The 19,857-nt window shown below is 45.2% G+C and overlaps 1 protein-coding gene across 1 annotated transcript in view; it reads right to left on the bottom strand.

Annotated features, from left to right (window-relative positions):
• Window positions 1-19,857, bottom strand: part of Fam20a (FAM20A golgi associated secretory pathway pseudokinase) — a 56,536-nt gene that overhangs the window by 12,780 nt on the left and 23,899 nt on the right. The window contains exons 2-4 of the mRNA XM_052757880.1: window positions 2,780-2,964; window positions 1,638-1,688; window positions 33-111 (exon numbers count right to left, since the gene is read on the bottom strand). Of these exons, the coding sequence (XP_052613840.1) occupies window positions 33-111; window positions 1,638-1,688; window positions 2,780-2,964 (315 nt within the window). The remainder of the gene's footprint in view (window positions 1-32; window positions 112-1,637; window positions 1,689-2,779; window positions 2,965-19,857) is intronic.

Here is a 19,857-nt window from a genome sequence, read left to right as displayed (position 1 = left end):
TACCACCAGGTGGTGAGGAAGGCTTCACTTACCTCATGGGTTTGAACATGGCTTTCCCGAAGTCCGAGAACCTCAGAACCAGCTTCAGGTGGACCCCACTGGGTTTCACAACTAGGAGGGGTAGAAGAGTGATGTCTAAGCCAGGACTGTGACACAATTAATAAATTCAGTTTTTTTCTGTTACTTAAGAAGACCCCAAAGACAACATGCTTTGCAAAGCCTGAGGGGCAAACCCCGCCATGTCTGGCTGTTTTCAGAAGGCTCAGTACAGCTTTTCTGCCTGTTTGGGAAGAGGCCAGATATTTGGGGAACAGGATTCCCAAAACAGATGCTACTGAAAACTCCCCATAGACTGTTTTCCTAAAAGGACCAGCCTCTCTTTGGGTTCCAGTTGTGATCTTAAGATTTCCTGCTAAGTTGTCTGTTGTATCAGACTTCTGTGTCCATAATGGCTTCCTATTTAAGATTCTATGCCTGGGCTGGGTCTAGGGTTTGTCAAATTCTTGTTTTTAATCTCATTTTGTTTTGTGGTGCTTGGATCAAACCCAGGACCTTTTGCTTCCTGTTTTAAAACAGTGTTTTTGAGAATGTCATGTATGGACCTGAAAATTTGTGAATTTGACGATTTATCATGACACGCTTCTTGTCACCCTGTCATCTTCCCTTACCTTGTCACTCCTCCTTCTCCTCTCTACTCTTCTTGCCTTTCATTTCTCTTCTGTACCCTTCTTTCTTCCTTTCCTTCCTTTCTTTCCCTCTTCCTCCTCTCGCCTCCCCTCGCCTCCCCTCTCCTCTCCTCCTCTCCCCTTTCCTCCCCTCCATTCTTTTCCTCTCCCCTCTCCTCCCCTCCTCTCCTTTTCCCTCTCCTCCCCTCTTCTCCTCTCCTCTCCCCCTCACTTCCCAGCCTTTGAGATAGGGTCTTGCTGTATAGCCCAGTTTGGCCTTGGACTCTTGATCCTCCTGCTTAAACTCCTCAAGTTCTGGGATTACAGGAATGTGTCATCTCATGAGTATGTAGAGATGTGTGTTCAGCACATCTAGGCAAATAATTGAGGCCACTCAGGGCTGGGGGCAACTTGCAGCCTTCACTGTTCAGACCTATCTGAAACCAGTTTGCAGCACCCAGAGGGGAGCCCTGATCCCTTTTTCTCCTGGCTTTCCCATTCTGTCTGACATTTACTCCTGTATGTTTCAAGCTTGGTTGCTTGAGAATCACCTGGGATACTTTAAAAACATTGCCGTGAGCCTCCCTCTCTGCAGTTGGGCCTAGACGTCTGGAGGCAGAGGCAGGCAATAGGCCTCTTTAAAGCTCTCAGGGGTGAGATGCAGCATCAGGAACCATTGTCCTGTACAATTGCCTCTTGGATCTGCAATCCTACTCCAGTCACCCGAGATTCTGTCAACATTCAGATTCTGAAAATCAGAGTACAGAGGGGGATTCCGTGTTCCTAACAAACTCCCTAATGATGCTGACCACCCACCCCACTGCACTACATTTTGACCAGTTTGATGCTCCCCAGAGTTTCTATGACCGATGCCTTTTACTGTGGGTGGCTGGGGGGAGTGTTGAGTTCCCAGGGACTGGGCAGGGAGAGCCCCTGTTGGAGGCTGGTTGGAGGTTGTGTCAGGGCACTTACTCTGTGAGCAGTCACAGGCCCCCAGCAGGGCCTTTTCATCCTGGCTGTAATCTGCAAAGGAGAAGAGGGGGGATGAGGACTTCCTGCAGGGTCCCCAACAAAGACAGGCTCCCAGATCTGACCACACCCCACAGGAGGAGGGACTGATGTAGCTTGGGAATCTTAGCCATGAACACCCAGGAGGCATTCTTTTAAAGCCCAGTGGCTACCGTCTCTCCCTGCTCCTTCCTAGACTCTGTGCTTTCTAGCCCCTCCCTCTATACTTCAGCCATTCTTGGTCTACTTTTGTCTTCTGCTAATAACTTCTCATGTCACATGTCCTGTCATAGGTGCTTGAAAGCACAAACTTGGGGTTCATAAGCCTGGGTTTGAATCCTAGCTCCAGCACTTGCTGAACCCCATTTGTACATGGCAGTGATAATGTTCATGCCAGAAGGATATAAGAAAGAACACATCACTGCTGTGGGATGTCTTTCTGTATGCTGTGAATATGTGTGGCTCCCACTGGATAATAATAATAATAATAATAATAATAATAATAATAATAATAATAACAATAAAAGCTGTTTTGGTCTATGGCAAGGAAGCTAGCTTACAGCTAGGCGGGAAATCCAAGCAGAGATAGAGAGAAGACGGACGGGCAGAGTCGAGAGAGATGCCAGCTGCCGCCAAAGTGAGCAACAAGATGCCAGCAGACTGGTCATGTCATGGCCATGTGGCAACGTATAGATTAACAGGAATGGGTTAATTTAAGATGAAAGAGCTAGCTAGCAAGAAGCTGAAGCCATAGGCCATACAGTTTGTAATTAATATAAGTCTCTGAATGCTTAATTTATAAATGGCTGAGGGGCCATGGGGCCAGGCAGAACTGAGAAACATCCAGTTACACATCACCTGGTACAAAGGATGCACTCAGTAAACAATGACATCACCTTCCGTGAAGAGTCCAAAACATCTAGGTCTCTGTTATGTCTTAGGTTTCTCTCTATGGTGAGATTAATGCTGTAAGATCTCCTTCAAAAGGAATGCGATTTGCTTCTTATTAACCTTGTATAATCATATATTGCTGGCAACCCTTGACTAGTTCCTGGAGCCTGGCCTGAGATGGCTCGACTCCTCCTGGCTAACCCCGTGAGCCTCACCAGCACTGATGGTAGGGAAGTGTCTCATGTCATGGAGGAGCTTGCTGACAACAGGACTGGACCGGGAGTACAGCCCATGGCTGTTGATCCCCAAGTGGAACTGGACCCAGCTGGCCTCTGGTCGGAGCTGCAGTGGAGGATCCCAGGAGGTGAGGTTGAATTGTTCTTTGTATATCTTGTGCCGTCTGGAAGAGCCAGAAGAGTGATTTGGTTGTTAAACTGGTGGAATAGAGCGCAAAGACCTGAGGAAGCACTTGGTCTGGACACTCCATGTGTGCTTTCACTCATTCAACAAGCGCGTTGAGCGTCTGTGACTGGCCGGGACTTGCGCTGCCCATAGGATACTATGGGGGAACAAAGCATCCCCTGCTCCTCCTCGCCCTCAGAGAGCTTCCAGTCTTGATGAGAAAAATGAAGTTACATGGTCACACATAAACACAAATACTGAATTGTGAACTGTAACGGATCCTGTGAAGGAAAAGGCAGATGGCTAGGAGTAGAAGTAGGCATGTCCTGTACTTTGGGACCCTTGCTGCACTTTGCCACTAAAAAGTCCTATTTCTTATGTCCCACAATGTTTTATATCACAAGGAACAGGGAGGCGGTGCAGAGAAGGTAATTGGAGGACAAAGGGAATGGAGAGTGTGGGTCCTGACCGCTAGGAAAAGGATGAATAACTGTTCACCAACTGATCGTTCAATAGGGTTTTCTGCAAGGATAAAAGCAGAAACTTACAAGGCATTTACAGTCTCAGAGAGCCCCACTTGGGAGGCAAGTGGTATGGCTAGGAAGTAGTTAGGGAAATGTAGAAAAGCTCGCCTTCCAACTCTAATACATTGGGGGCTAACACTCCTACTTATGAATGAATTCTGAGTGTGCAAATGGTCAACGCATGACAGTGTGCACTTTCACTGTCCACCTCTACCCATCTATGGTGAACACCAACTCACAAGGATGGACTGAACAGTTAATGATTTCTGTCAGTTTAGAAAATGCAGGCCGAAGAAATTTCCTCACCTTTAAAAGGTCATTTTATTTGTAGACACGGAGCTACTTTTGACCAGGTAAGAGAGCTTTAAAAAAATTCCTTTTAAATTTTTTTAGAATATTATACTTGAATATAAAGTATTTTCATCATATCCACCTCTCCTTCCCCACTCCTGATCCTTCAGTATCCCCCAACACCCCACTTTCAAATTCATGTCATCTTCCTCTATAATAGTCACACACACACACACACACACACACACACACACACACACACACACACACATACACACCCTACTGAGTACAATTAGTTTGTGCATATGCACTTTGCTGTGTGGGCACGGACAACCTATCACCTGGAGGCTTGTCCTTGAGTAAAACTGGCTCTCCCTTCCTCAGCAGCCATCAACTGATGTTGTGGTGTGGCTTTGAGGGCCCTTCCCTCATCCATGGTGCCATGTTGATTGGTACGATCTTGTGTGGGTCTTGTTCAGGTAACTGTACTGTTTTGAGTTCACGGTGGCAGCATTCTTGTCCTGTCCAGAGGACACTTTCACATCAGTCCTTTGGGTCCTCTGTCTCTTATGATTTTTCTGCTCTTTCTTCCTCAATGTTCTAGTCCTTTCTTGGAGGACATGTTAGAGTACTTCTTCAGCTAAGTGCACAAACGAAGCTCAATGATACGTGGAGAGTGGGTGAATTCCTGAGTAATTTTGTATTGTTGATATGGGCATGGCCATGTCAATGACCCCAGTGTCTCCACTACATAGCAGTGGCAAGCCCTTCCTCAGGTGAGTCTCAGAGGAATGAGAAAGCCTTCTTCTGGTCCAGGTTTGAGTTTTTGAATGATTGACCAGTGTGTGCAAAAACTAGCATCCTCAGCCTCCTCCTCCAGGACGACTGCAACCTGAGACTGTTCTCCTACTAACCAACCCTGCCTGGCTACCCTGCTTTGTTGTACCGTACAGAATAAATATGCTGAATTTCCTGGTTGCACAGTAGGTGCCCTCCATCGGAGTGAGCGCAGCCCACCCGATCAGCTGTTTGGTATGTGTATCTGTCATTTCTTCACTGTCTGTTGTTTCTTCATTCCCATGTTGCCCCAGCTGGGTTTCCAGGACCTACCCATGCAGGACATGGCAACGACACTGACCAAGAAACCAAAAGTTGCCTATGAAACACCAATCTGTACTTCCTCTACTTGTATAAATAAGCCCCTAACTGAAAAGGGAGGCCACAGTTCAAACATTCACTATTATCTTTCGTGTTCATGAAAGTGATTTCCTTTCATATTTAAGAAGCCCAGAAGAGGCAGTGACAAGTTCAATTTTTATCAGACTTTCAAGCTGTCAGATGTAGATGACCCTGGAAATCTGGGACATGATCAGATTGTTCATCTGGGCATGCTCTGACCCGGGAACGAGCCTTTTAGCATCTGGGCTTGGTTCTCCCAAAAGCCAATGAGTGACGTGGTTTCCAACTTGTTGATGTTGGATGAAGTTTTGTCTTAGTTTTTGGGGGAAGTTCTTAACACTTGGCATTGAATAGCCACTCCGACCCCTGTGGGTCTCAGCCGCCTTTTGTTCTTGGAATTTGAATTCACCATCTGTTTGGTCTTCTGAGAGTTACTTTCCCACCCAGGGCTAAGTCAGACTGCCTGCTTAGCTAGGTTCCAGTCTTGAGGCTTTGCCATCTTATCAAGACCAGGTCTGTAAATTTCCACTGACTTTCCTACCACGAGTCTGTTGCATCAATCTTGTTCCTTGTGTTCCGTTTTCACTGGTGTTTATGACCCTGTGCTGTCCCCAGACATAGCCCAAGAGACCTCTGTCTTGCCTATATTTTATCCTTCTCATTCTCCTTGGTTTTAGCTCTTTTTTTTCCCCCAGAGTCTTTCCCAAATGGTCACCCCTCAAAGCTCTGCTGGCCCTGATATTTGTGCCTTTACATAATCTACCATTTTTTTCTTTCTATCTACACTCCATATTTTCTGCTATTCAAACTTGATTGTGAAAATAGGCAACTGGAAAAGAGGACCAGGTGAAGCTGATTTTAGGCTGTAACATTTACCATCATGGTGGAGAACACGCAGAAAAAAGTGGAGGATTTGAACCAAAGAAACAACTGTAAAAGAAGTAGTGTCATTATCAAACAATGACCTCAGGGTTGAAAAGAACTCAAGGGTATGTATGTGTGCTGGGGATGTAGCTCAGTTCATGCGGTGTTTGCTTAGCGTGCATGAAAGCCTGGGTTTGATCTCTAGCACCACATAATTGAGTGTGATGACATGGGCTCGAAATTCCAGAACTCAGGAGGCAGAAGCAGGAGGGATCAGAAGTTCAAGGTCATCCTCAGCTACATAGCAAGTTCAGAGTCAGATTTTTATTTGAGCTATGTCAAATTTTTATTTCTTTGTAAAAGGAAGGACAAAATGCGTGTATGTGGGTGCTTGGGAGATGGCTCAGTAGTTAAACCACTTGCTGAACAAGCAAGACAGCCAGAGTTTGGATCCCCAGAACCTGTATAAACACCGGGTGAATGTGGTGGCTATTCCAACCTTGGAAGGAAGAGACAGGGGATCCCTGGGGAGCAAGCCAGCTAGATAGACTAACTATGTGTGTGAGTTCTGGATTTGATTGAGAGATCCTATTTCAAAGAATAAGGTGGGGAGGGAGCAAGGAAGATGCCTGATGTCAAGCTTGGGCCTCCACATGCACACCCAAAAACAAGGCAGGAGAAGGAAGAGTGGGGAAGGGGAGGGGGAGGGGAACAGAAGAAGGAGGAGGAGAAGCAGAAGGAGAAGGGGGAGGGGAGGAGGAGCCTAGAGGCCCATCTAACCCAACTCCCCTTCCTCACGTTATTCGCTATTCTTTTTTTTTTTTCCTCACATCATTCTTATCAAGTTGTTATCTCTGCATTCTGAAGCAGTGCCAGGGAAAGCATCATGCCATAAGCAGACCAGCTCAAACAATCTGTCCAGCTCCCTTAGAAAGTGCTTTCCAACATGGTGCCAAAAATCTTCTCATACCTTCCATTAGTGTTTCATTTTAGGCTCCTGAAGTTAGGCAGACACATTCCCTTCTTATAGTATAGCCTTTAAAATATTCAAAAATGGCTGTTGTGTGGTCTTGGCAGTATTCCGTGTTCAGGTTAAGTTTTGCCTTTCTCCCATGACTCTTCCAAGGCCAGAGGTTTGTGTCCATCTGTGATCTTAGTTGTTACGATGGACGAATGTTTCTGTCCCCCGCCCCCCTCCAGTTCATAGGCTGAAATCCTGGCCTCCAAGGGATGCTATTAGAAGGTAGAGCCTGTGGAGATGTTTGGGTCAAGAAAGCAGAGAGTTCCTAAATCAGATTAGTGCACCATGAAGAGACCCCAGAGACACAGCCTTGCCTCTTCTGAAGTGAAAAATGATAGCAGGAAGCTAACTGCCTATGAACCAGGAAGAGGGACTTATCGGACGTCACATGGACTGGCATGGTGATCTTGGAAGTTGTTCCAGGCTTCAGAACGGTGGGAAGTAAATTTTTCTTATTTACGAGCTACCCAGTCTATGGTGTTCTGTTACAGTGGTTCAAACGGACTGAAACAGTTATGTTTACACGTTCTCTCCTATTTCTGACCTCCAGAATGAAATTTGAGACCTCAGCTCTAGAGTGCCCAAGGAAAGGGAGAATGGGGGATCAGTCACTAACCTCATTATAGACAATGTTCCCTCTATCATTGTAACCAAAGGCAGGATACATTTTGAAAAAGAAATCTCATAGCGCTAAGAAAATATGAGAACGTTTTCATAGATAGAATTTTAAAGTTGGTCTCACATATTCCATGGCCTCATTCCCAGACCTGGTCCATGATCCCTACTTGTCACCATGATCATACTAGTGTTCCACGATACAGTTGAATGGAACAGGATTATTAAGCTCTGTCTGATCCCTACTTGTCATCATGATCATGCTAGTGTTCCAGGGTACAGTTGAATGGAACAAGACTCTCTGCTACATCCCCATGACCCTTAAAAGCAGAGGTCTTCTCTGGCTGGTAGCAAACATGCTGGTAGCATGGAAAAGGCAGGAAGCCAACAAAGCCTGATGAAGAGTGGGGAACCACTATGGTCGGCTCTGGAGATGGAGTGGGTCAAGGGCAAAGACCACCAACCCCGCACAAAGTGCTGAGATTGCTTCCTGGCTGATGGCCAGGTAGGGAACTCAATCTACCACCAGTGGGAAGGTGCCCAGATAGACAGTGGACACCTTGATTTTAATCTTGTGAGAGAGCAGTCACGTCCTCCTAGACTTCTGACCTTCAGAACAAAGCAGGTACTGCTTAGGTTTCTAAGTTTAAGGTAGTTTATAAAAGTAGCAGAAAATGATGCATACTCTGTTCACAAAGAGGAAAAGCCACACACTGTTAATTTAAGCATTTCCTTTTATGTAGTTTTAAAATATATCCTGCAATCCCAGCACCCAGGAGGCAGAAGCAGGCAGAGCTCAGTGAATTCAGGGCCAGCCTGGTCTATGTAGTAAGTTACAAGACAACTAGGGCTACATACTAAGATCCTATCTTAAAAAACAAAACAAAGGCTGGGGTGGTTGCTCACACCTTTAATGCCAGCACTTGGGAGGCAGAGGCAGGTAGTTTGAGGCCAGCCTGGGCTACAGAGTGAGTTCCAGGAAAGGCGCCAAAGCTACACAAAGAAAGCCTGTCTCGAAAAAAAACCAAAAAAACAAACCAAACGAAACAAAAATATGCCCTAAATACCTTTCTTCTCCTTCCCTCCATCCCTTTCACCCTCCCTCTCTCCTTCCTTCCTTCCCTATCTATTTATGTATGTATGTATGTATGTATGTATGTATGTATGTATGTATCTATCTATCTATCTATCTATCTATCTAATCTGTCTATCCATCCACCTATCATCTGTCTATCATCTCAAGGCTGACCCTGCATTTGAAGTTCTCCTGCTTCAGCCTCTGGAATGCTGAGAATGTGAGATTACAGGCATGCACCACCATACCTGGTCTAATATTTTTCTTCAATGTAGACAACTTAATTAATGTTTCAGAGTATTACTTTTTGTCCCTCAAGGGGTTAACCAACTTTTGGATGGACTTTTTTTTTTTTTTACTTCTCTGGGGTCACTGGGTGGGAGACATATAAACTGTGTAACAATCACAGAGAGAGGGCAGACTGATTCAAATGCCTGAAGCAACTGTCTACTCTGGAGCTAGGAGTTCACAAGCAGGGCAGGCAGCCTAAACGAGCAAAGAGTGCAGGCTGAACGCAACAAGGAGTTTGTCAAATGAGAGAGGAGACTCCCCAGATAAAAGGGAACAGCCATGTTCACTTTCAGCTCTCTGTCGTTTTCAACTGACACTGTTCATTCATCAAATGTTTGTTGAGAGCTAGATACTGATCTATATTTTGGAACTAGAGCTGTGTATACAATAAAGCAGTTTTCTTTGTCTCATGAAACATTTTCTGGGCAAGTAATTTATTTTGAGTTTTCAAAAGGAAGCTGGAAATCCAGATTGTTATCCCAATTAAGCAGCTCATTTTAAAAAGAAAAAAAAATGTTGGTTCAAAGTAAACACTATCTCATGCGAGGCCAGGCAAGTTCACGGTCATTGTGAGTTGGCTGCCCTACTGGAGAACAAGCATTGTCAATGTAAGGTATACAGATGAGGGAAAAGACAATGAAACACTCTTATTATTTAAGACATTGGTTCCAGGAGCAGAAAAAATGATGGTTGAATCTTCTTTCCTACAAGAGCAAGCAGTTGGTGGGCCTTGAGCTTGGGGTGGAGGAAGGGAACCCAGGCTGGTAAGGGCTCTGAAGCTCAGGACCAGGCCTGGGACTCACTTCTTTTTTCTCTCCCCAACAAAGGATCAACACGTGTTAGTTTTAGAATTACTAAAAATGACCAACATTAAATTTTTCTAGACATAGGATTTTATAAAAAATCAAGGAAAAAAGCAAATTGTTGACCAGGTCTCTAGCCAACTTTTCCTTTATTAATGTTTTATTTTTAGGGGAAAAAAAAGAAGACAAAACAAAACCCCAAATCTGGCAGGCTCTAGTTCCCAGGGCTCTTTGGAGGCTACAGCTGTGTGATCGCTAGACTCTCTTGGGAGTTTTCTGGAAGGAGTGGAAGTTCCCAGCCAAGTCAGTCACCCTGAACCAGAGCAACAAGGCACATGGATTGAGTAGGAGGAAGAGTAACAGTTTTTCTGGCCCAGCTGGGTTTGGGAATGAAGTGACATTTTCTTAAGTGGTGGCAAATAGATTACAGCTACAGCCACAGTTGGGGACATGGCATCTAAACTGAAATGCCGTGGTAAACGGAGTGCAGCTTCAGTTCTATCTCTCGTTGCTTCTAAAAACCATTTACTGTTAGGTGGGGGGTTCGTGCTTCTCTGATTGGCTCTGCTGCCCTTGCTGGAGTCCCACTCTTCTTGGGGTGGTGGTATGGAGGAGGAAGAAAGGGTGGCACTGTGAATGTAACCCTCTGTGAGTTTTTTTAGTGGTCAAAGTAAAGTTGTAAAGACTGATCTACTTCTTGCAGAAGTTTATCTTGAGCACTAGACAGCTGGGGGTGGGGTGGGGTGGGGCTGAGGATGCTGGAGATGGCTTGGACACATAACTTTGAGTTGGCTATGAATTCAACCACAGCTGGAGTATTTACACCATGGCAATTGGCAAATGTTACAAGTTAGAGCCTTTTTACCCTCAGAGAAGCTGGCTGCCCAGATCTAGCCTGTCTGATGATGGCTGTGTGCTTACAAAATAAAAATGGTAAACACATGAGAATTTATTTGCTTCCCCCACCTTGCTTGTCAGGCTTGGGGAAGGTAGCAGAATTCTAATGGAGTGGCTCAAGAGGGCGGCAGTAAATAAGAGGGTTTGTAGCTGAGGGTGAGATAGCTAAGCTCATCAGATACGAGAATGGACAGGACTTGGGAAAAAAGACAAATCTGGCCTTGGCAGGTTCTGGTGGATACCCATGAAACCTTCCTGGGGAATACATTCAAAGCATGGTTATCCTTGTACTTATTCTTGTATCTAATGCATTTTAATTGCAACAGACTGAATTGTGAGTAAGAGTGGCTTCTAAAAAGAGCCTCTACCTATTCCAGGAATATGAGGTAGCTGAGGAATACTGCAGGGCATCTTGGTCACTCTGTCTCTGGATGGTCAGACTATCCCTTTAGGGCTAAACATTCTTGAAGCTGCAGTTAGCTTATTCTCTCTTTATCAGAAACTGAGTCACCAGGGCATCCTCCCATACCTGAGTAGTAGTGAGGTCTGCATCCTCAGAGGACACGATGACAATATAATGCCCCTTGCTTGGTGGTTTTGCACAGCACTCCTTTTGTGTCAACCACAGGAGGAAACATCCTAAGAGGGGCATCTGGGAACAAAGCCACGCCCTTTGAGCAGGCATGAGGTTAGACACATGGCAGAGAGGCAGCCACATGGTGAGGAGGGATGTTTTGGGAGAAGGGTAAGGAAGTCCAAAGTGTCAGAAGAAGCAGACTTAGGTTCCAGTGAGCCTTTGAAAGAACACCACTACATTTTAAATGGATGTATAAAAATCAGTTTATATGATGTAGAGACCTGTGCAGCAGGGTGTAGGACCCCGAGAGGACCCCAGTTTTAAAGCTAACTCTAGTTTAAAGGAAAAGAAAAAGTACACAGCATGAAATCGAAGCACTAAGTATTAAACACTCTGCACACGGCTGTTGCTCACATTAATAAAATACCGTAGTTACAAGTCATGTGACCTTGAGTTGTAAAAGCCACCCTCTGTTCCTTTCCCCAGGCAGGGATGAAGTTCCTTTGGTAAATGTTCCCTAAAATGCATATCTCTTTTGGATAAAAAGCACTATAAAATGTTGGATTTTTTTTAGTTATTTAGTTTTGAATATAAAACATGTTTAGATAATTTAGAACTTAAATCTCAGTCATCTTCCTACTCTTGTTCCCTGGAGGCAAATGATGTTGCCAGTTATCTACTTTTTTTTCACTCTTTGTTTTTACCTTTGTTTCTAAATATGTGGTGTGGTGAGATCTACAAGAAGCTTTGTTCTCACCAAAAAAAATTGGCATTTTTTCAATTCAGTGTACAGAATTCTGTCTTTTTTTTTTGAGATAGGGTCTTGCTATAACAGTCAAGACGGGGTTGGGAACTTCCAGTTTTCCTGCCTAGACCTCCTGAATGCTATAATTACAGACATGTACGCACCATGGTGCCTGACTTCTCTATTTAGAATATATTTTTTAAGACTATGTTATAGTGTAGTGTGTGGAAATCATGTAATTAACCTGCTATGGTATAATGGTTAGTGTTAAATGTCAACTCACCACAGCCTAGAATTACCTGGGAAGAGAGTCTCCATTGAGGAATGATATAGATCAAGTTGGCCTGTGGGCATGTCTATGGTGGCTGTCTTGATTGTTAATTGAGGTTGGAGGACCCACCCTCATTGTGGGCATGACCATTTCATTGGGTTGGACCCTGCATTGTATAAATTAGAGAAAGCAGGCTAAGCACTAAGCAAGCAAGTGATTAAGCCAGTAAGCAACTAAGCAAGCAGCTAGGCAAGCAAGCAGCTAAGCAAGCAGGCGACATGGGTGCATTCGCTTCTCTCTGCTCTTGGCAATGGACGTGGTTTGGCCAGCTGTCTCAAGCTCCTGCTGCTGTGACTTCCCCTCAGTCATGAACTGTAACCTGGAAGTTTGAGCCTGGTAAACGCTTTTCTCCCCTCAGATGTTTCTGGTCTGTAGCTAGAGTTTTCCTGCCTGGCCCACAGTCAGGATAAATCTCTGCCACCCACCAGTCCCACAACCGCTCAGACCCGACCAAGTAAACACAGAGACTTATATTGGTTTCAAACTGTATGGCCGTGGCAGGCTTCTTGCTAACTGTTCTTACAGCTTAAATTAATCCATTTCTATTAATCTATACCTTGCCACGTGGCTTGTGGCTTACCGGTACTTTACATCTTCCTTGTCCTGATGGCGGCTGGCAGTGTCTTTCTCACCCAGCTTCCTGTTCTCTCAATTCTCCTCTCTCTTAGTCCCGCCTATACTTCCTGCCTGGCCACTGACCAATCAGTGATTTATTCATTGACCAATCAGCAACACATTTGACATACAGACCATCCCACAGCACTGGTCAGTGTGTTTTAGAACAGCAACAGAAAGGACACTGACACATGTGATGTGGGTGTTTGTGGCCCCTCCAAATGCGTATGTTGAATCCTATTCTCCAAGGTGATAGTATTAGGAGTTGGGGGGTCTTACAAGGTGATCAGGATTTTGTGGTAGACCTCTCAGGACTGGCTTTAATATTCTTATAAAAAAAATCCCAGAGAGCTAGCCTGGCCCCACCACCATGAGAAGACATCATGTGAAGATGATGCTTCCTATGACTCCCTTGACCCTGGATTTCCCAAACATTCCCAACTGTGAAATACATTTTGTTTATAAGCCATCCATTCCATAGTGCTTTATTACAGTAACCCCAATGCACAATCTAACTCCCCCAAATTCTGAGTTGTTTGATAAGCAGTGTTCCCATGTGTGAGAGTGCATCTGTGTGATAAATTCCTAGAAAGGTAACATAACGGGTAAAAGTAAGCAGATCTTTGTTAGAGATCCTCAGCTTGTCCCTCCTGCTATGCATGGTGCAGGGCCATTTTCGCCACAGTGTTATTATGCCTTTTGGTCTTTGTCAACTTGGTCGGTGAACAGTGGTATGTTGGCATGTTCTGAATTTGCATGTCTATATCGTTAGAAGTGAGGCTGTCTTTTTACATATGTTCAAGAGGATTGGCATTTCTTCTGACTATTTTGTAGAGGGTTGTTAATTTTCCCCACATTGTTTTTATATGATTAAAATGATTCTTTCTATGATTTACAAGTAATATAGCCTGGGCTGTATGATACCTTATCATGGGAGGAAGAAGGAAGGGACTAAAAATGACAAGCTGCTGGTGGCCAGAAAACCCTCCCTATTGTCGCCGTGGGGGCGGGGGAAGGTAAGCAGAGAACAGGATGTCACCAGATGGCCTGGTGGCATCTTTTGTGTGTCTACAGTCAGCATGCTTGGACTTCATGTTTATCCCAATGAAACACCTTCCTCCACAGGTTTGGGTGGGATTTCTCTCTGCTGCCCTTTCAAAGATTTGTATCTTCTTGATGCATCACAGAACAGAATCAGCTGCGAACGTGACACAGCTCCTATTCTACACAGCCCACACCGTGGAGGGACAGAGACAGCCATGTTCTCCACCTTACAATGTCCAAGCAAGGGTCTGATGAAACTCATTTGCCAAGTCCACAGTTATTAAGGACTCTCCACTCCTGCCCCCGCTCCCCACTTCTTTCCTCTTTGACTTTTGCAAGACAGGGTCTTGCCACGTAACCCAGGCTGGCCTCAAACTTCTGATTCTTCGGCTAAGTGCTGGGATCACAGGTGCAGCCTCCACGCCTAGCTTTGGCTTTTTTCCCCCTGAAGCGAAACCACTTCCTTACTCACCTCTTCTGTGAAAGTGAACATGGGAGGCGCCTTTCTCATCAATCACAGCACCACCGGTGCATAGCTAATCCTTCGTTTCATCTCCAGACTAAATTATAGTCATTGCCATCTTTCTCCCTGACAGTCCCTTCCTAGGGAAGGACCTAAAACCAGTCCATCTTAACATTGGTTGACCTTGATAGCTCCTTCAAGGACCATTTCAAAGACCCACATCGCTGTCACGAACCTATCTTTGACACTCTGGATAAAGAATCAACAGCACCAAGCAAAACACAAGGTCTGTTTTTATCAGCAAGGATGACAATGACGTGTTTGTACCCCTGTTGGAATGAAGAGAGTGTAGTGTCAAAGACACACAGCGAGCTGAACAAGACGTCATCAGGAGTGTTGTCACCGAAAAGGACACAAGCCTGTGTCAAAAAGTGCTGACTGTGGGGCCCAGGGAGATGGCACAGTGGGCAAGGTGCTTGTTATGTAAGCTAGAGGACCTGACTACATTGTTACCCCAGCACTGGAAGACCCAGCGTCGAGGCAGAGACAGGAGGATTGCTGGGGTCTGCCAGCTGCTGCTTTAGCACCAGGTTCAGTGAGAGACCCTGCCTCACTAGAACAGGAGTCTCAATTCCTCTTCTGGCCTCTATGTGTGCTCATGCTCACGCACAGGCATATGCTGCCTTCCCATGAGGGTGGAGCAAGTGCTGTTACTGTACAACAATGTCTCAGATGATCCTCCCACCCCTGGACAAGATACCCATTACCCACAGTTTGCAAGTCAAACAACTGAGAATGTGACACAGTCTTAGGATCTGGTGACTGTCACAGAGCTTCCATTCACCTCCTGTGGAGGTCCTGATTGCTACCTCCTGGTATCACAAGGATTAAATGCATTAGTATACAACCAAAAGATAAGTGTTGACAGTAGATTGTTTTGTTTTGTTTTGTTTGAAACCTGTAGTCCAGGCTGGCCTTGAACTCATTTGTATCAGAGAATGACCTTGACCTTCCTGCTTCTACTTCCCCAGTTCTGGGATTGCAGGCAACACCATGCCTGGTTTCTGTGGTGCCAGGCATGGAACCCAAGCTTTGTCCATGTTAGGTAAGCCCTCTACCATTTGAATGATCTCCCTAACCTTTGAGTGCTATTTTTAATTCTTTTTTTTTTTTTTTTTTTTTTTTACCAGTTATAAAGATGAGAAATCAGGAAGGGGATTTTCAGAACCACGATACTACTGAGTAACTAGAAACGACCTGCTTTGCAAGCTAGAGAGAAATCCCTGGAACATACCACAAGCAAGGGGACAGTGTCTATGTCACAGGGTTCTTCTTCCACCCCCATTGCACGCCTTGGCATGTCTTCAGGGTGGAAGAGCACCAGCTGACCTCAGAGTCTCGACGTAGCTTGTTTGTGGTGTCTCAGTGTGCAGACTAAATTTTTGTTAAGCTAGGAGAAGGGAACCCAGGCAGGTCTGTGCTTGGGACACAGGCGGGGACATCAGGTGGTCAGCCTGGAGGTGAGACTTGGGTGGATTACACAGGACCTTGATCTTCATTAGCTTTGTGGGATTCACCAAGCTGAGGGTGCCAACTAGTACTCCATTTCTTCCCAGAATCTGGAGAGCAGAATCGCTGGGGTGTGGTACCAATTAGGCAGGTGCTGTGAAACTCTGAGGGAAGATGGCTGTGACTCAGAGGATTCCAGGAGGATCTAAAAGGTTTTCACAGGCTGGGGCAGGCTCCTCACACACCTAGCCACTGGCCACATAGCTTCAGTTCTAGAAACATTGCCTGCATTTCTTGTCTTGAGGAAATAGAAAGGCTAGGATTGACACTCCCAATCCACACTTCATTTTAGGGAATACATATTGATTTTATTATATGCACAGTTCCTTATGTGCTGGGTCAGGCCCTTTTGGAATAATTTTGGCACCAGACCAGACAGATATGAACACAAAAGTATTTTCTGATGACTGTTATAGAAGAGATATGGGGACAGAATTGGAAGGGAAAGTAGAGGACACCCCCCCCCCCCCCCGTGTGTGTGTGTGTGTGTGTGTGTGTGTGTGTGTGTGTGTGTGTGTGTGTGTGTGTTCTCTTCAGACAGTGTAGAGTCAGCTGTTTGTTCCTCAGACCTCCTGGCTTCACAAGCATCTTTGACTCCCTTTCTGTCCACATTCTATGCTTCTGCACCCACAGCCTCTTAATTTGCATGTCTTCCTGTAGTCTGTGTTATGACTCAGTTCTCTGCCTGGATAATGGAATAGCTCTGTAACAGGCCTGGCAGAAATGAAGGTATTCTAAAGAGACTCTTTCTTGTCTGAGTACTAGACTAATGAAACAATGGACCCCCAAAGAAATGAAAATTTCCCCCAGGAATCTCATCCTGGGAGAAGGAAAAACACTAGCTGGAGGGGGAACTTTGTCTCCCTAAAAGAGATTTCAAACAATTCTAAGGACCCTTACAGGGTGAGACCAGATAAGGATGGATCAGTGGTGGGCGGGACCACACCTTGACCAGGACTGCCTAGAGGTGCAAACCCTTGACTCTCTATTTAAACTCTGATCTCTGGGCTGGAGGGGTGGCTCAGTCTGACTCAAGGCACAGATTGTGACCCACAAATTTGATAACAGCCTCTTGTTTGCTTGAGACAGAGTCAGATGTATCTCATGCTGGCTCCGAACTGTAGCCAGGGACGCACCATTATGTCCAGATTTATGTGGTGCTGGGAATTGAACTCAGGACCTCATGCCTTCCAGGCAAGCACTTTGCCAGCTGAGCTGTATCCTGCCCCAGCCCAGCACCCAGAATAGCCTCTTTACTGATTTTATGATGTCAATCTTTTTTTTTTCCCCTTCTTCACTCTGGGTCCCACTGCTGCCAAGTCAACTGTGTGAAATGTGTCTCCAGGCATGTGCCTTTCTCCCAAAATCCTTCCATGGCTACTCTGATCCAAGCCTTTACTTCAGCACTCCCCAAGTAGACTCATATATCTATGTATGTGTTTACATATTAGTTCTTCCTTTCTTACCTAAGTTCTGTGTTTCCTCCTGACCTCATGCTGTTCCTTCTTTTACATTTTTACCTCCAGAGACCCCCCTCCCCCCATCTGTCATAGCCAAGCCAGTACAGTACTCTAAATGAGGAAGAGCCTTTCCTCTCTCTCCCCTCCTCAAGTTTTCCTGCAACCTCTCTTCATTTCCTGCCTCCCCTTCCATAATCTGAATGATGGCAGTTTAGACTTTGTTCTTGTTCCTCTTAACAGACACAACCTCCTGTTCACATCTGCAGCCATCATTGAACATAAAACAGCACCTTGTATGCAAAAGGTAGTGGCATTTCTTGTGGAGAGAAGCTGGAAGTGATCAATGAGCACTCCAGAACAGCGACTGTTCAAAAGCTTTTGATGTCCCCAAAACTTAGATGGGGTTGGTCTTTCAGATATTTCACATTTATCTATTTATTTACCCTGTATATATGTGTGTATATCTGTGTACATATGCACACATGTGTGCATATGTATGTATGCTTGTACACATGTACATATGTGCATGTGTATGTCCATGTATATGTATATGCATGTGTGTACATGTGTATGAGTGTACATATGTGTATGTGTGTACATGTTTGTATGTTCATAAATATATATATGTGTACACATGTGTATATGTGTGTACACCATGTTTATGTGGAGGTCAGGAGACAACTTCCAGCTGTCAGCTCTCTTCTTCCACGTGGGTCTTGGGGATCCAACTCAAGCCACCAGATGTGGCTGCAAGTGCCTTTACTACTGAGCCATCATTTTTTTTTGTTTTTGTTTTTTTGAGACAGGGTTTCTCTGTGTAGTTTTGGAGCCTGTCCTGGAACTCACTTTGTAGACCAGGCTGGCCTTGAACTCACTCTGTGTCCCAGACTGGCCTCCAACTCACAGAGATCCACCTGCCTCTACCTCCCGAGTGCTGAGATTAAAGGCGTGCGCCACCACCACCTGAGCCATCTTACTGGTCTAGGACTTTAGGATTTTGAGGGACTCTTGGCTCTCCTTTTGCTGCTCTGGGTGCTCAGCTGCTGTTTCAGTCTCCCTTGATCCATCAGGACACACTAGAACCCCCGGTTCTGTTCTGGCTCTCTCCCTCCTCCCTTCTGACACACTTGCATCCACAGCTGCCCCTTCAATTGCTGCTTCTATGCAGAGGACTCACAAATTCATACTCCAGCCCTCTGAGGTGCTTCTTAAAGTCCAAGATAACACATATTTTAGTTTTGGGGGGATAAGTGATCTGTTTCAACTGCTCAACTCTGCTATGGCGGTGTTGAAAGGAGCTGTAGCCAGTTTGTAAGTGAGAGAGAGGAGTCTGGTTCCAGTACACAAGTTCCAAAGCAGGTGGTCATGGACAGATTTGATTGGCAGGTCACAGTTTCCTCACATCTGTTTGAGGAGCACCAGTACTCACCATGTTGAAAGCCAAACACATGACCACCCCTCCCTCCAAATCTGGACCTTTGGGCCTCAGGTATGATTTTTTTCCCCCAGTACAGGCCACATGTCTTGGCTATAGATGTTTCTAAAAGTCAGCCTGGGGAATGGGTTGACCTATAGTTGACGAATAAATCCAAGAAGAAACTGGTAAAGAAGGAAGGGAAACAGGACAGGTGGAGGAGGCAGACATGGATGTTGTTATCTCAGGCTTAGCTTTAATTTTACCAAGCTCCTGAATCGCTATACTGAAAGTCAATCTTGTCCTGAGTCCAGGTACCTGGGATTTTGGATTCACTTTGGTCTGGCACAGGCTAGCATCGTTCTGAGGTAAAATGACAGGGAGTGTTTATGTCCTGTGGTTTCCATGACAAATCACTGCCATCTTGATGTCTTAAAACCACAGGAACTTCTTATCTCATATTTTGGTGGTCCAGGAATCCAAAATCAAGGAGTCAGCAGGATGGCATGCTCTCTGAAGACCCTTGGGTAGAATCTATTCATTCATTCTTTTTGTTTTGTTTTGAAACAGGATCTCATTCTATATCCCTGACTGGCTTGGAACTTGTTATATAGTTTAGATTGGCCTTGAACTTGTTACAACCATCCTGTCTCTGAGAGCTTCAGAGGGTTGGGATTACAGGTATAACACATCACACCCAGTTCCATTCGCCATTTTTTCCAACATTTGGAGCTCTTGCCTTTTGGCTATATCACGCTAGTCTTGGCCCGCATGATCATCTTGATTTTTCTTCTTCTCTCTTATAAGGATACATACTTATGGCAGCATTTAGGATTTACCCAGTCTAGGATTAGCTTGGTCAATTTCAAGATCCCTGACTTAATCTCACCTGCAAAGACCCTTTTCCCAAACAAGGAAATCCCAACATTCAGAGGTGTTATGAACCAGGGTAGTGACACACGCCTTTAATCCCAGCACTCAGGAGGCAGAGGCAGGCAGTAACTGTGAGTTTGAGGCTAGCCTGGTCTACAGACTGAGTTCCAAGACAGCTAGGGCTACATAATGAGTCTCTGTCTCAACAAAACAAAACAAACAAAACAAGTTGTTATGGTT

This window comes from Peromyscus californicus, unplaced genomic scaffold, assembly GCF_007827085.1.
Source record: "Peromyscus californicus insignis strain IS unplaced genomic scaffold, ASM782708v3 Scaffold_3__1_contigs__length_106647218, whole genome shotgun sequence".
NCBI classification, from domain to species: domain Eukaryota; kingdom Metazoa; phylum Chordata; class Mammalia; order Rodentia; family Cricetidae; genus Peromyscus; species Peromyscus californicus.
The sequence above is the reverse complement of the archived record's forward strand: the minus strand, read 5'-3'. Positions and strand labels throughout refer to the sequence as shown.